The following is a 17,466-nucleotide window of genomic DNA, read 5'->3' on the forward strand; positions in this document are numbered from 1 at the left end:
CCCAGTGAGATGGAGGCAAGGGAAAGAGGGAGAAGGGAACCAGCATTTTCTGAGCACATGGCAGGTACCCTGCTTGAGTTGTGAAGAAAAGTGTCATTCATTTTTGCTTCCCAGTAAGCTTGAGATGATCTCTGTTTTACAGGTGAAGAAAGTGAGGTGGGCCATGTTGAAGTGACTTGTTTAAAATCCTTTAATGCAGAGACAGCAAATATGTGACATTTGTGGCCCTCCTCCTGTTCATCACAGCGTTTGTCCCATGAGGCTCTGTTTCCCCCTCCTCCCTCTCCCCGGCTCTCCCCATCCCCATCTGTCTTTATCTGCCCGCCTTGACACGGCCACCACCAATGGCTGAGAATTATCACAGGGGGTAAAACCTGTTGGTTCACTCTGACCCACTTTAACTCTTGCTGTATATTTAAGAATGAGTAAGAGACTTGGGGAGGAAGGGGAAGGTTAGTGCCTTCTAGGTGGAAGGAATAGCTTAAATGAAGCAGAGTGAGGAAGGGCGTGGCATCCCTTCCTTGAAGCTTGGCCTCAGGTGAGTCCAGGTTACTGTTCTCCATAGTGCAGCTGGTGAAGGCGATTTCTTTGAAAACTGGAGCCCTGGGAGGGGCTCTTCAGTTCTGAGGGTTTCATCCGTGATGAGATGTGATGCCTTTTGGGGTGGGAGGAATGGTACTTGCACAGTGGTCACGCGGAGGGGTCCTGGATAACCAGTGCACGTGTGCTGACCTGTGCTGGGGGTGTCAGCCACGGGGAGCGGGTGCTATCCTTGTGGTCCCAGAGCTTCAGATGCTGTGACTCTCCAGCCCTGTGTCTTTCTATGAGACCTGCATGGTTCACGTTTAATTCATGGACCACAAAGAACTGTTAAGTGTTGATTCATGTTTCTGCAACGAGTTCCTTGATTTCTGAATCATTCTTCTCAAACTTGCCTATGGACTTTATTTTTTTTTAAGTCTTTTTTAAAAAAAATTAATTAATTATATTTATTTTTGGCTGCCTTGGGTCTTTGTTGCTGCATGCAGCCTTCCTCTAGTTGCTGCTAGCGGGGACTACTCTTCCCCACAGTCTTGGGCTTCTCATTGCGGTGGCTTCTCTTGTTGCAGAGCACGGGCTCTAGGCATGCAGGCTTCAGTAGTTGTGGCACATGGTCTCAGTAGTTGTGGTTTGAGGGCTCTAGACTGCAGGCTCAGTAGTTGTGGTGCACCAGACAGACACGTGTAGACCATGTGGCTGAGAATCCCAATCCCATGCTCCTGAGGACTCTTCTGATAACATTTTGACATCAGCTATCAATGGCAGAAATTTAAATCTGGGAGCAAATTTACAACAGATCGTAGAGCTCAACCCCTCAATGACCCAGGACGACAAGGATGCTGGATGCTACAGAATGTTACTGTAGGAGGTTTTTAGGCCCCTGAATTTGCCTTTTGCTCCTGGCTCTGTGCCTGACCTCAAAGGAGGGCCTGCATGAGTGTTTGCCTCTTTAATCTTTATTTGAATTTGTCTCCCACCAACCCTTCCCACCATGACCCCCAGGGCCCTGCTTACTGCAGACACAGATGTTCACTGAGGTCTTAAGACACTCACTGTGCAAGGTCACAAGAGAACGAAATCCATAGAGCATATGCAATCTGAGCTTGATCATGTTGGCCTTTAACCTGTTCAGAGCAATGGGACGGGCACCTTGGTGCTGGTGGAATTCAAGACGCTCTGGTTGAAGATTCAGAAGTATCTGGTAACCCTTCTCTCCCTGTTGGGTATCCTCTGGGCTGCGGTCGCTCTCCTCTGTTCTGTTTCTAGCCCCTTGCCCTCCCTGACACCCATTCCTGATCTATTTCCTGCCCTGGCCTGACCAGATCCTTCATTAAGGTCAAAGCCAACACCAAACCTGGACATACTATCCAGGAAGGACTAAGACAATGAGAGACACCTGTGCCAGTGCTGTCACAGGAAGTTCCACTGTTCACAGAGCAAAAGAACTAGCACTGGCCCTCAGCCCAAGCTCCTATTTTTATTCTGCAAACTTCTTGGGAGGAATCAGTGAAGCCTTCTCTGAGGGTGTCCCTGGCCTACTGAGGAAGTGGTAGGGTGGAGGGAGATGGTTCTGCAGGGGTCAAAACAGCTGTTTTCTGGAATTTTTCTCCTGCTTTAGGAGATCTATCAGGAAACCGATTATAACCACTCGGGGACCATCGATGCCCATGAAATGAGGACAGCCCTCAAGAAGGCAGGTGAGGACACATCCTGTAGACAAGGTCTCGAGACCCAGATGTGCTCATTTTATTTTGTTTGTTTATTTATATATTTATTTTTGGCTGCATCGGGTCTTGTGCGGCCCACAGGATCTTTTGTTGCAGCAGGTGGGCTCTTTGTTGTGGCGCGTGGGCTCAGTAGTTGCAGTGCACAGGCTCTCTAGTTGTGGCATGCAGGCTCCAGAGCATTCAGGCTCAGTAGTTGCAGCGCATGGGCTTAGTAGTTGCAGTGTGCAGGCTTAGTTGTCCTGTGGCATGTGGGATCTTAGTTCCCCAACCAGGGAGCAAACCTGTGTCCTCTGCATTGGAAGGCAGACTCTTAACCACGGGACCACCAGGGAAGTCCCCCAGATGTGCTCGTGTTAAACATTCTTAATATGATGGTTGCTGATGAACCATCCGGGGTAGTTACCTTATGCTGAATGTCAATGTGACAACAAATATTTGCGGAGTACCTTTCTTATCCAGGGAGAAGGGAATGTTGCTGGATTCTTTAGACTTTTTCCAAGGACTTTACCTGTTGCTGGGAAGGTGACAGCAGTCACAGAGGACGGGGCTGTGAAGGGCATGGGCAGGAGAGGCCGTCCCCTCACCTTCCCTGTTTCTCTTGCTGTGACCAATGTGATGCACAGCTGAGTTAGTCTTGGGGCTACAGGCCTTATTTTTGGACCAGGGAGGAGACTCATCCTGTTGAGGATTATCTAAAAGGAGACTGATTGGGTGACCAGACCCTTCTGGTATCTTTCGAAGGGGGCAGCGTCAGGCCTGAGTCAGCCCTGACTTCTGGAGAAAGGGCCGAGCCCCCCACGCTACCTACAACCGCGCCCCCTTCCCCCACAGGTTTCACCCTCAACAACCAGGTACAGCAGACCATCGCCATGCGGTATGCAAGCAGCAAACTCGGCATCGACTTTGACAGCTTCGTTGCTTGTATGATCCGCCTGGAGACCCTCTTCAGTGAGTCACTCTCTCCTTTAACCCCATCCCATTTCTCCCAAGTTGTGGGGAGGGGCAGGGGGCAGAACCAGACAGGCTTCAGTAACTGTGGCACCCTTGGGGGAGGGGAAGCAGAAACTGAAGGGACTGAGGACGCCCAAGCTGGCCACGCCCAAGGTGCTGCCTTCTCTGGGAGATTTATAAAGATTGTCATGAACCTACTACATACAGTCACTGGGCCAAATGAATGAATCCCGGCAATGGTCCTTAAATGGCTTTTAGCATCTATGTCTCCATGGGGATCATACTGAGAGCATGCGTCACCTCCCAGGGAGGGAATAGGGGTCCCCTTCTGGAAGCCTATAGATGGTCCTCTGCCCCGCTGGGCTCGTGCTAAGGTATCCTAGTAAGGGAGGGAGTTTTCCTTCCAGTGAGGGCTGGGACGTGGTAAATTCTAACGGGGAAAAGTCAGGCAGCAAGAGGCGAAGCTAAGTGGCTGGATTACCCACAAATGGGGCCACCACCTCTGGTCCACAACCCCATCCACCATCCCTGTTGAAAGAATTGCAAGTTTCTAGAGTTTCTGAGGGTAGAGATGGCAAAAGGACTGTCTCTGCTCACAGCTGGAAGTTTGTCTAATTGGGCAGGGGGACATCAGCTGCCCCAAACCCTCACCCTGGGCACTGGATCCAGATCTAGCTTTTCAGGGTCCCTGAAGCTGGGTGGGAGCTGGAGAGGGTACCGGGGATGGGGAAGGGTGCCAGGTGGGGGTCAGGTGGGCAGAGGCAGCTCTCTGGCTGTTCCAAAGTCCAGGAACATCCCCATCTGATTTCATTCCTTCTCCCGCATTCTAGAACTGTTCAGCCTTCTGGACAAGGACCAGAATGGCATAGTCCGGCTCTCGCTGGCGGACGTAAGTGGTTTTGATGAACTACTTGCTGATGGTACTTGAACATTCTTGGATGGCACTGCTGCCGAGCGCTGCTTATTCACACTGACTTGTCTTATTTCCATGTGGACACAACGCAGGTTCTATGGCAGGCATTGCCGGGGGGACTGTGATTGCCATCAGTCTTTCAAATATGTTTATTTGTTATTATTGTTTTAAAGATAGAGCTACAGTTACATTTCAGATCATTTCAAGGATGCAAGCTTTTATTAATTTGGATGGACTTGTGGCTGGTGGGTACAATTTAAAGTGCCTAACTTCTCTGATTGACATATAGAAGGATATCAGAAACAAAGAAATTGCAACAAAGTAGAGTGCAGATGCAAAATAAATGGGTGTAAATTACTGTGTACAAGGCCCATAATGTCTTACGCAGACAGTGTGGTGCCCTTTCCCTGTGGAGGGCTGCAGCCTCTGTGGCGGGGCCTTTACTGGCCTATGGGGACACAGGTGTGGGCATATCCCGAGGGGCCAGGCCAGGAAGGAGGCATTGCCCTCAACCTGCTTGTCAGGCAGAAGGACTAGAGCACTAGGTTATTCCTGGCCCTGCCTAGTTGTCCGGGTACAACCACTTTTTTCTTCTCTAGAATGGGAACGTCATTGACCCCTTTCAGTGATCTAGGGAAGGCCTTCCTAGGAGCAAATCAGGCTCAATAGTGGTGAACCTGAAAGTTTTGGGAGTCCCTTTGGGGCTAAACTTTCCCTAAGTCACATTTCCGTGGGGCTGTGGCTCAGGGAGTTGTGACCTCGTTAAGGGCTTCCTTGTTTCCTCCTATTGAGCGAGGCACTTACTGGAGGACAGAGCTAGAACAAGTCATGCCCATGTGAGGCAGGAGAGCATCTCTGGAGCAGCCACACCAGTTCCCAGAGGACCCCTGAGCTCACCCCAATCTCTTTCTTTTGCAGTGGCTGTGCTGTGTGTTGGTCTGACCCAGGGTTTTTGACACCGGTGATGCTCCCTGCCAGCCCGCCTGCTCCTTTCCTCCCCTTCTTTACAGTTTTGTAAACATTTATCCTCAAGGGGGCATCCTTGGTTATTCATTGCCCTTTGTTTTTCCCTGAGATCCTGGTCTGTCCCACTGGAGCAGTTCGGGGAGCCCGAGATCTCTTTCAGCAGCATTTAAGCTGATCCCAGGGCCCAGTGGAGACACAGAAATTGATTAAAGTTGTGGGCCAAAATGGTTTCTGCCTATTTCTAGTGACGTATAATCTGGGGGGTGCCCTGGGGTGTTCCTGTTTTAGGAAAGATGTTCTTGAGCAATAACACGACCCAAAGCTGCTGAAAGATGGGAAATGTGGGTGAATTTCTTGGAGGAGAGGCCTGCTACAAATTAAGCTGCCTCTCCTCGGGCTGCCTTCAGGAAAGGAGCTGCTTCCTTCCCGCACCTTCCGAGGAGGGTGCAGGGATGGGCTGCTGGGAGAAGGGGCCTTTCTTCCTCATTTGCTGACAGGAGAAGTTGCTATACTGCAAGTCGGCATCAGCTGAAGGAAAGGAAAGGAAGGAAAATTCTTGCTGAGGGGAATTCTTACCTGACAAATAGCTTGAGGGGAAATGCAATTCAGGTTAGTTTTGCTCACAGCAGAACACAAAGATCTGTGTTGTTGGTAAGAAAATAGACACTATAGCCTAGTGTCCTGATGGGTAGTTGGGGACAGAGCTGACTCTCATTCGCAGAGTTTGGAAATGAAGTATAAAGGAAGATGAATGTCTTAGTGAGCTTGGGCTCTTCTAGCAAATACCAGGGACCAGGTGGCTTATAAAAAACAGACATTTATTTCCTCACATTTCTGGAGGCTGGAAGTCTGAAATCAGTGCAGTGTAATTGGTTTCTGGTGAGATCTCCTTCTGGGCTACAGACTGTAGACTTCTCATTGTGTTCTCACATGGTGGAGAGCAGAGGGGAAGCAAGTTGTCTCATGACTCTTATAAGGGCACTAATCCCATTCATGAGGCCCCCACCCTCACGATCTTATCTAACTAACCTGGATTGTACCCCACATGTCCCACTTCCTAAAACCACCACATTGGCAGGTGCGGTTTCAGTGTATGAATTTGAAGGGGACACAACCATTCAGCCCATTGCAGTGAGCTACTGGAGAGAAAACACACACTCATGCCTTGGCCTCCATATTAGTCTGATTAAGGATTAATTTTTGGCCTCCAGAAATGTAACTGGATGAATGTTCCTTATAGGAACATGACTTATAAGTGTGGCATAACACAAGTCAGCTTTTTAAAAAAATTGAAGTATAGTTGATTTCCAATATTGTGTTAGTTTCAGGTGTACAGCAAAATGTTTCACATATATATATGTTTCAGATTCTTTTCCATTATGGGTTATTACAAGATATTGAATATAGTTTCCTGTGCTATACAGTAAATCCTTGTTGCTTATTTATTTTATGTATAATAGTTTGTATCTGTTAACCCCATACTCCTAATTTATCCCTCCTCACCATCCTTTCTGCTTCAGTAACCATGAGTTTGTTTTCTATGTCTGTGAGTCTATTTCTGTTTTTTATATAGATTCATTTATTATTTTTTAGATTCCACATACAAGTGATATCATATTTGTTTTTCTCTGTCTGACTTACTTCACTTAGTATGATATTAGGTCCATCATGTTACTGCAAATGGCATTTCATTCTTTTTTTATGGCTGAGTAAAATTCCATTGTATGTATGTGTGTGTGTGTGTGTGTGTGTGCGCATGTGCATATATCACATCTTCTTTATCCATTCATCTGTTGATGGAGATTTGGGTTGTTTCCATGTCTTGACTATTATAAATAGTGCTGCTATGAACACTGGGGTGAATGTTTGTCTTTTCAAATTATTGTTTTCATTTTTTCTGGCCATATACCCAGGAGTGGAATTGCTAGGTCATATGGGCTAGCTCTAATTTTAGTTTTTTAAGGAATCTTTATGGCGTTTTCCATAGTGACTGCATCAATTTACATTCCCATCAAAAGTGTAGGAGGGTTCCCTTACCTCCACACCCTCTCCAGCATTTATTATTTGTAGACTTTTTCATCATGGCCATTCTGACTGAACACCAGTCAGCTTTAATGCTGCCTTCAACTCTCCCAAGGCCCAGGAGGGAGAAGGAGTAAGCCCTTAACTGAAGCGGGCGGTAGGAGCTCTGGGATCTCACCCCTCAGGGAGAGGCTCTGGGATGGTGCCCCTGCAGGGAAAGTTCAGTTCATCAGAGGGTGGAGAGGGAGCTATGTTTGTTTGGCAGCCTGTGGGTCTCAGAAGAAAAGCGGTGCTTCCTTGTCCAGTCAGAGATATGAGTGAGCTTTCATCACCAGAACTGCCATCAGCAGGACTCAGCAGGTGTATGTCCAGCCACCCTGAGGCTGCCTGGAGACACCACCCAGCCTGCCCCTGTCGGCCCAGCTGGTGTTAGTCTGATGCTCACTGGCCAGGTACAAGTCCCTGTCCCACTGTATTCTTTTTTTTTTTTTAATAAATTTATTTATTTATTGGCTGTCTTGGGTCTTTGCTGCTGTGTGCGGGCTTTTTTCAGTTGCAGAGAGTGGGGGCTGCTCTTCGTTGCGGTGCGCGGGCTCCTCACTGCAGTGGCTTCTCAAGTTGCAGAGCATGGGCTCTAGGCACGTGGGCTTCAGTAGTTGTGGCTCACAGGCTCTAGAGTGCAGGCTCCCTAGTTGTGGTGCACGGGCTTAGTTGCTCCATGGCATGTGGGATCTTCCCCGACTGGGGATCGAACCCATGTCCCCTGCATTGGCAGGTGAATTCTTAACCACTGCACCACCAGGGAAGTCCCCCACCCTATTCTTTAAAAATAAAGTGCTACACTGTATGGCACAGGGAACTATATTCAATATCCTGTGATAAACCATAATTGAAAAGAATATGAAAATGAACATATATATGTATAACTGAACCACTTTTCTGTACCTAGAAATTAACACAACATAGTAAATCAACTATATTTCAATAAAATAAATTAAAAAAAAATAAAGTGCTACAAAGCAATTCTCCCTTACATTTCGAATATAGCATGGCTGCCTAAATTGGAAGTGCTGTGTTATAATTGACTTGCAAACAGGTAGCTTTATTTTGAAGGCCTACAGGCTACTTTAAGGGATAGCCTGGTAACCAAAAAAATACATTGTTTCGTTACAAAATGGATTTGCTTTGGGGGTCTCGGGTCCCAGGGTCCCACGTCAGGGTTGTCCCAGGAACTTACCAGTACAGCTTGTGAAGCCGATTAAGGATCTTAACGTCACAGGGCCTTCATCTGAAACACCTGAGGGTTTGCTTTATCCTCCTTTCTTTCCCCCAGAATAAGGCAGTGGAAGTGCTGCTTTTCGGTGTGGGCTCTTCATCACCCCTCGATGTGGCTGCATCTCAGGAAAGATCAGCCCCTGCTGGATGGTGGCTCCTCAGCCTGGATTCCCCAGGGAGGCTCCCGCAGCATAATATAATAATTATATTATATGATAATAATAATACACATTATTGCATTAACATGTTTCATGTCTTCCCTGTTCCTGTGGGCAGTCTGTGAATGCAGAGTGTTCCTAATTTCCCCAGAGCCTAGAACAACTCCTGGCACATGGTGCTCAGTGAATGACAACCATGTCCTTTCCTTTGCAAATGAGGAGGTTCTGTAGTGCTTGGGCCACACATTGTTTTCCCAGTAGAGAGGATGGGTTTGCCCTGGTCCCTCACAGCAGTTTCCAGGGGGGGAACTGCTGATATTAGGATGCCTTAAAGCCAGCCTTTGTGGGTGGGTGAAGGGCTGGGGGGATGGGGAGAAGATGTGTCCCCTGCAGGGTCCCCTGCTGAACTGCTCCCTCCCCAGGCTCCCCCACCCCCATGCCACGAGCCGAGGGAGCTCTTGCCTCCCGTGTCAGTGGGTCTTTGATTTGTGCAGAGAATCTATGTGGGCTCTCAGGTTCCCCACTTTCTGGAAGGCGAGTGAAGCAGTTCAGCAGGAGGCTTGATGCAGCCTGGGAGGCAGCTGTGGGGGTTGGGGTGACCCTTCCTCTGTTCCTCTCCATCCTCCCTCCACCTGCAGAGCCCTGGCACTTCTCTTCTTAAAGGCAGAGTTTACTTCCTTGTTAGTAAACTTGAGGACACACATGCCACCACACAGCCCCCAGACTCAGCTGAGACCTTCTGGAACATGGAAGCTGACACTGGGGTGGGAGGTGGTCAGGGTGTAGCGAATATTCTGGGTAATTCCACACCAGCAAGGCCATCTCTAGCAAGTCCCCTTTCCTGCGAGAGCTCACAGCCACGCATTTTTAGCTTTCTTCTCACATCACCTGCCGAGGCAGGACTTGATTATGCAGAAGCAGCGTTGAGCAGAAAGAATCAGGCCAGCAGCTCTGCCACACGTGGCAGGGGGCTCTTCCCGACAAGGTCCTGACAGCATCCGGTCTCACAGCATCCTGTGCATCCTGCCCGTCGCGTGTTCCCCTTCGTTCCTCACCACCTCCCTAAAGCCAGCTGCTCCTCTGGGCTGGGGCAGTGGGGCCACAGAACAAAGTCCCCCCTTCCTCCATCAGCTGTGCTCGCTCTGCCGACCAGGCTGACTTCTTTCCTCTCACTCCAAGCCTCAGGCTGCCTAGGCTCTCAGATGTCCAGCATCTTTTCGGCTTTAGATGTTCCAGTTTCCCACAAGCCCCGATCCTGTAGTTGCTTCTGCTCTGGCTCCAGGACACAGACATTCACCCCCACATCGCCCAACCATGCTTCCCTACTCTTCTCCCATGGGGGATCCCAGCCCCCAGTCGACGTCTCCCTTCATACACGAACCCTTCCCTTTGACTGATGGGCTGGGTTGACCTCGAGAGTTCATGTAACCGACAGTGGACAGCCAAGCCCCAACCTCTCTCTGCACTTCAGAAAAAACAGTGTCAGGAAGGACCTAGTGAGAGGACACTTCCCTGCCACCTTTGCTCTGCTCCTCAGCTCCATGTTATAGGTGGGGGGACAGTGAAGCCCATCTGTGTGATACAGACAAGGATGGAGAGAAGCATCCTGGATCCTGCCTGCCTTCAGTTCTGTCTGACGCACACCTGTCACGTCTGAGCTGTGGTCTTTGGAAAGGATAGCAGTAGTCACTTATTAGTGGCAGCTGCATGGAGATGGAGGGCCCATCGGTGGGGGACAGGGTGATGATCTGGAGTTTGCAAGCTGTAAAGACAAATGTTGACTCCTTACAATTTGGGGAGGCCTGCGTTTGCTTCACCAATTGATGAAACATAGGTCTTTATGGGGAATGGAAATAAGGCAGGGGACATTGTCCCAGCCACTGACATCTGAAGGTCTCGTGAGGGCTGATGGTGCTTCTCCCAGCTCCCTACTGTGCTCTGGAGCAGGGCTGGGGTGTAGGCGTGTGGGGAGGCCAGTAATTTACTGCCATCTGCTGAAAGTTGCTTTCTCTTTTTGAAAAAATTTATATTCATTATATTTACATTCTTATGTTTTAGAAATTTATCTCTATTAAAATGATTTTATATATTACCATTTATTTATTGATATACATTTATGTATTTATATACACATATTTATACATGATTGACATATAAATATCCACATATACAATATCCATAATATATATCAATATACATCCATAAATATCAACAATATATAAATAAAAGCACTGTATACTGCAGTCCCATGTATTATCCATTACAGTGAATGATTTTTAGTATTTTACCATATCTGTTTTAGCATTTTTTGCTAAAGAATTTTGCTGAAGAAATTCTTGTTAAAGTAAATTACAGGGGGACTTTCCTGGTGGTCCACTGGTAAAGAATCTGCTTTCTAATGCAGGGGACGCAGGTTCGATCTCTGGTCAGGGAACTAAGATCCCACGTGCGGTGGGGCAACAAAGCCCATGCCACAACTGCTGAGCTCGCACGCCTCAACTAGAGAGCCTGCGTGCCGCAAACTACAGAGCCCACATGCTCTGGAAACCACACACCACAACTAAAGAAGAGAAAACCTGAATGCCACAACTAGAGAGAAGCCCACGTGCCGCAACTAAGACTCATCACAGGCAAAAAAAAAAAAAAAAGTAAATCACAGATATCATGACATTTTACCCTATACTGTGCATCTCTAGCAAAGGACATTACACAGCCACAATACCATTATCCAACTTAACAAAATTAGCAATAATTCTTTTAATCACATCTAATAGCCAACCTATATTCAAATCTCCTTGGTTGACTTAAAAATGTACTTTTACAGTTGGTTTATTTGAGTGGGGATGCAGCCAAGGTCCTCATTTTGCCAGTTTTAACCTGCAGCAACCTTCCATTTTTTCGAGGTATTGAATGACTGACGCATAATTGGAGTTTTAAGGAAGAATGCTGGCAATATCAATCTGCTCTGCTTCTCAGTCTAATTAAATCTCACGCAGGGTGCCCCTCCTCTCCGGCTTCCTCCCTCTCCCCAGGACCCCGCAGGATGGTTCGTAGGGACTGGAATCTGGGAAAAGGGTGTCTCGTTTTCCCTCCACTGTGGTTGCCCCCCAAGTATGCCCATCCTGCTGGTGGCCCTTTGGCTCCAGAACCGTCTGAGCTGGAGCCTCTCCTTTCGGGCCACACCTGGGTTTTGTTCGGGTCATCTTGTTCCCTGACTCTGAGTTTGAGTGATATCCCCGGAGTCCATGTACCAGCAAGTGCTCCTTTCAGCCAGCAGGGCGGGGGGTACTTGTTCTGGCTCTGAGGACGCCAGGCCCCAGGGAGGGCACTGCAGACCAGGGATCTGCCTCTGAGTATTCACAGAGGGGAATGGCTCCATTAGTAAAAACACAGGAAAGGACATAGGAATTCTCTGGGATTTAGAAGGTGCTGTGGCTCTGTGCATGGTGTAAGCCTTCAATTTCGGCTTGTTGAATTGAATTGCATTGAATTCAACAAGGAAGAGAAGATTAGGAGATGAGAGACATTATCTGGTGATGAAATTCAAGCCGAAATGTTCCTATAGTCAGTTATTCTGCTTACGCTGTGGGTGGGATTGGCAGGGAGCCTGTTGCAGAACCTCACAGACACTCATGCATGGATTTGCTTAGTGGGCTTACCTAGTGGGTATGGGGGGCCCCTGTTTGGCCCCTAGGCTCCTCCTGAAGACCTGGAGTGCACTCCCCTCAGCCTCCCGAGGGCAGGGGCTGGGCTCTCAGGAGGTGGAGCCACGCTCTTCAATTCTACTCAGTAATTCAATCAGTAAACGTTTTAAGCACCAACTACAAACCAGGCTCGGTGCTTGCCCTGGGAATTGCAGGGAGGGCATGCAAAGATGAATAACACAGCTTTCTGCCTCCCAGAACCTTACTGTCCAATAGGGGAGACAAAGTCATATGCAAGGAACAGCAATTTGAAACAGAGCAACATCAGTGCTGGAAGAGAGATGCAGAAAAGTCAGGCCACAACAGGAGAGAGAGAGGTTAATGCTGTCTCAGGAAGGAGCAGGCTTCCTGTGAGATGGGTAGGAATTGGGCAGCTGGGATGTCATTCATTCATTTGGTAAATATTAATTAAACATCAGGTGTATTCTAGGCATTGTCTGGGTATTGTCTAACAGGTAAGTTAGAGGGAAAGGCGTTCCACATGGAGGGAACAGCGTGAGAGAAGGGAAGAGCACAGGAACAGACAGAGCCTCTTTGGAGACGCCTGGGATCTCCTGGAAGATTCAGGGCTGTGTTGTGACTTTGAGGCCATCACTGCATCCCCATGGGACCTCCTGGGCCAGGAAGCAGCCACCTTCCTTGCTAATTTCCGTCTTCTGTGCCACGATCCTGGGTACTTTGCCTTTCTATATCAGAAGGAAAGGATTTCAGGCTATTCCCCAGAGAGGGCGGATCCTTGGCCTCCTGAGGTTCCGGGTGCTGGGTAACATCCACTTCCTCCACTCCCCGGAGCTCTTTGGGCAGCTGAGAGCCACCTTCTGTGGCTGCTGCCTGGCACCTTGATGTGTGGCTAGCTGTGGCTTCTGCAGCTGTCCTCACTACCCGGGGTGAAGAAGAGAGGGCCAAGCTCCCAGAAAGCCCCTGGGGGAGGCTGGAGCTGAAAGCAATCCAGATGCATGGCCGAGGAAGCACAGCTGGCCTCCTGCTCCCGCCTGCATTCTCGAAACATTTACTACTAATTAATTTCTGAATTACACAACAATGCAGTTCCTAATTACACAGGGGAAGCACTAGCAGCTATAAAGGGGTCGTTATCTATTGCACAAGTGATTCTAATAGATGCTCTCCCAGAAGTGAGAGAGGGATGGGGTGGGGGGAGGAGGAAGGGGTGGTGGGGAGGGGAGATAGAGAGAGAGAGAGAGAGAGAGAGATTATGGATCAATTGAGACAGAAGGAAAGCCTGGCTGGCAGGTTCCTCCCAGTCTCAGAGGCTGACTGTCGTATGGAGGAGCTCAGCTGTCTGGGGACCTCAGCAACCCTTCCAGGAGACACACAGTCATCTCTGGGCTCAGAAGGAAAGCTTCCTTGGGAACCCTGCCAACTGTGCAAACACCAACACAGAAATGTAAATAATAACACGCAGACAGGATGCAAACGTAATTATAGCCGAACATTATGAGAAGAGAGACTCACTGGGGACTGGCCACGTTTTCATGTCTGAAAGTCTTATTTTGCATTGTGGTGATTCAAGCAGACTCCAGGTTTTTTTTCTTCTCTTTTTCTATTTTGTTTTTACTGCCACATGGAATTTTTTTAAAAATTTATACTGGGTTGGATAGCACATTAAAACAGGTAAGTGGCTTTCACGTCCTGTCAGAATATCTGGATGGTCAAATGTTTATGAGGCGCATGAAACATTATTGAGCACCTACTGTGTGCAGGGAGGTACGCTGGCCAGTGGGCTACATGAATACAATAGGATCCCTCCTGTGGATATGTTTCTATAGCCTGAGGAGAGAGACAGGTGTGAAAACATGTGGCTTCAGCTTGAGGTAGAGACAGCCACAGGGGGCCGTGAGGGCACTAGCGGCATCGCAGGGTTCAGGCAAGTCAGAGTGTGGACTAGGAGTTCCCTCCACTCGCACTTGGATCATGAGGGCTGGAGCCCTCCCCCACCCTCAGCACCTGGCTTACAGGTTGAAGCCCAGGTAGGAAGGCTGTTGGCTATGGGTGGTTCTCCTGAGGGGTGGGTTGTATCTGCTACAGTCCCCGGGGGACAGACGCCACAGCAGTTATTTGAACAGAAAGAATTAAACGTAGCAAATTGTTATCTAGGTAGAAAGTTATAACTAGTAATTGAATGGATAAAAAGAGTAATTAAAACTACCGTGGAATCCCACTCCTGGGCATATACCCAAAGAAAACCATAATCCCAAAAGAAACGTGTACCATCATGTTTATTGCAGCACTCTTTACAATAGCCAGGACATGGAAGCAACCTAAATGCCCATCAACAAATGAATGGATACAGAAGATGTGGCATATATACACAATGGAATATTACTCAGCTATAAAAATGGATGAGATGGAGCTATATGTAATGAGGTGGATAGAACTACAATCTGTCATACAGAGTGAAGTAAGTCAGAAAGAGAAGGACAAATATTGTACGCTAACTCACATATACGGAATCTAAAAATGGTACTGATGAACTCAGTGACAAGAACAAGGACGCAGATACAGAGAATGGACTGGAGAGCTCGAGGTATGGGAGGGGGCGGGGGTGAAGGGGAAGCTGAGACAAAGCGAGAGAGTAGCACAGACACATATATACTACCAACTGTAAAATAGATAGTCAGTGGGAAGTTGTTGTATAACAAAGGGAGTCCAACTCGAGGATGGAAGATGCCTTAGAGGACTGGGGCGGGGAGGGTGGGGGGGACTCGGACTGGGGCGGGGAGGGTGGGGGGGACTCGAGGTGGGGGGAGTCAAGGAAGGAAGGGAATACAGGAATATGTGTATAAAAACAGATGATTGAACTTGGTGTACCCCCCCAAAAAAATAAAAAAAAATAAAATAAAATAAAATAAAAAAAACTACCGTGGAGGTAACAGCTGCGGGAAGCTACTGTGTAGGGCTGAGTGAACAAAGGGAAGAGGATGGAATTATTACAACATAGAAATTTAGAGAGACCCCATCAAGCTTAAACTCGGACTTCTCGGGAAGGAGAGGCTGTGCTACAAGGGGGCAGGATTTACAACTGTAGGAATAATTGTGGAGTGCGTTCACCTGCTACTGGCGCCCCCCTGTTGGCAGAACCTAATATGGAGCCAGTGGACACAGATTCAGAAGGTGAGGTGGTCCCCCAAACTGGAGATTCATTCATTCAATGTAGATTTTTGAGTACCTACAAGATATCAGGCACTTTGTGGCTCGGACCAGTCTGGCAGCCATGGTGAGGAGAGTTTATAGGATCTGCTGTTGGGTTAGCTATGGGGTATAAGTGGGAGGGACATGTGAAGGATAATTACAATATTTTTGGCTGGAGCAGCTGAAGGATGGAGCTGACATTAACTGCAGGTTTTTAAAAAAATATTTATGCCATCTATGATTATAAAGTTATGAAAAAGATACCATTTTATTTCATTAAAAGAAAATTAATCTGAAGAATGTCTTCTTTATAACCTGAGATTTATAAATCATTTTGACTAATCCAGGATATTTACATATTTCCTGTTCACTTCTCTTATGAAATTCTCATTTTCCCAGACAGGCCCTGGGAGTTGCAGTGACCTTGCATGCTCTGGGGCTTTACTTTCTCACAAAAAATCTAGAGTTTTTTGTTCTACTTTTTTGACTCCTGCTACTTACCCATGGGTGACACCACCCCACTGCCCGCCCCTCGCTAGCTACAGACTATGTGTCTGTCCTCACCTTTATCTGCTCAGCATTCTTCAGGGTTTCCTTCTTGATTTTCCCCCTTTTCCTTATCAGTCTCCTTCTCTGGCTCCTTTAATGAGGTCAACCCCCAAATCTCCATTCTTTCTCCAGCTCAACTTTGACTTGATCTTGAGTTTCCAGCTGCCTTCTCTGCAAGGTTGTCCTGAAGACACCTGAGGTTCTCCATGTCCCCAAGTGAACTCATTCTTCTTCCTTTATACCTAATTCACACCCACACCTCCCAAATTCCTGATGTCACTTAACGTCATCACCCAGCCATTCTGGCTCCAAGCTCAGGCATCTTTGATGCCTTCCTCTTACTCATCCTCATAGCTGATCGATCACTGATTCCTGTCAGTTCTTTTTTCACCCCCTCTTCATTTCCCCCTTTCCTTCCCGCTGCTCAAATTCAGGCTATTTCCCTGTCTCTCCTGGTCTGTCCCCGTGCAGAGGCCTCCTAATTAATTCTTCTACTTTCAAGCTCTTGCCTCTCCGTCCCCTGCATCAGGAATTGCTTCCTAAAGCATCAGTGCATCACTCTCCTTCTCAAAGCTTTCAGTGGTGTCCTGTTGCCAGCAGAATGACAAACTCCTTAGCATGGTGTCCAAGAGCCTCCTTGGAAGGGTCCCAAGCCATCTTTCCAGACTCCACCCCAGTTTCATCTCTGTGTTTTATTCATGCAGGATGACTCAATAGTAACTAAAATGACTGAGCATGCTACCTTTGCTGGGACTATTCCTTCCACCTGTGCTTTCCTTTTGTCCCTCCCCCTACAAACGCCTCAGCTACTCCATCCCACTTCCTTCCACCCCGCCCCATGAAGGTGGAGAAGAGGACAGTTTCTCTACTTTTTTCCAACATGCCCAAACTCAAATTGTATTCCCTTCAGTTTGAGCTTCCCAGGCTGGCAGAGAGAGAAGTCCAGGGCCGTGGACCAGAGAGGAAGGGTCTGCAGGACCCTGAACTTGAGCCCCTGAAGGCCCATCTGCCCACCTCAGGCACAATTTCAGTCCAGCCCAAAAGACAGTTTTCCACCCTGTCTCTCACTGTATTCCCTACAGTCGGTGATGGGCAGGCCCTTGTATGAATTAACCAGCAAATTCCCTGTATTTAGCCAAGTGTCTGCGAGGAAAACGACTGCAGACTGAAGAGGTGTCTTCCGGGCTGTTTCTGGCCTTTTGCTCTCACTGGGTTCCTGGTGCCCCAGGGTCCCCAGTCCAGTCTCTCTTTAACTGGATCCCCTTCCTGGGTCCCATCCAGCAGCTGGGGCTGCCCTCCTCCCAGCCTCATGCTCACCTCTCACCCCTGGGCTCTACAGGAGAGAGCTGGGCATTCCTGGGTCAGTCCTGCTTGTTCTTTTCCAGCAGGGCAGTGACTGCTTCCTTGGCTTCTCTTTTTTCCCACGTGGGCTCTGGTGGGTATTTTTATTTCTCTCCCTCCCTTGGCCCACCTCCCGACCATGCCCCCAGGCCAAGCAGACCAGCACTGGG

At 48.2% G+C, this 17,466-nt stretch overlaps 1 protein-coding gene across 1 annotated transcript in view; it reads left to right on the top strand.

The window, feature by feature from the left end:
- CAPN8 (calpain 8) overlaps positions 1–5,073 on the top strand; it is a 62,611-nt gene extending 57,538 nt beyond the window's left edge. The window contains exons 17-21 of the mRNA XM_057727627.1: positions 1,673–1,741; positions 2,159–2,237; positions 3,099–3,215; positions 4,049–4,107; positions 5,050–5,073. Of these exons, the coding sequence (XP_057583610.1) occupies positions 1,673–1,741; positions 2,159–2,237; positions 3,099–3,215; positions 4,049–4,107; positions 5,050–5,073 (348 nt within the window). The remainder of the gene's footprint in view (positions 1–1,672; positions 1,742–2,158; positions 2,238–3,098; positions 3,216–4,048; positions 4,108–5,049) is intronic.
- The last annotated feature ends 12,393 nt before the right edge of the window (positions 5,074–17,466 follow it).

Source organism: Hippopotamus amphibius, chromosome 3, assembly GCF_030028045.1.
Source record: "Hippopotamus amphibius kiboko isolate mHipAmp2 chromosome 3, mHipAmp2.hap2, whole genome shotgun sequence".
NCBI lineage: Eukaryota > Metazoa > Chordata > Mammalia > Artiodactyla > Hippopotamidae > Hippopotamus > Hippopotamus amphibius.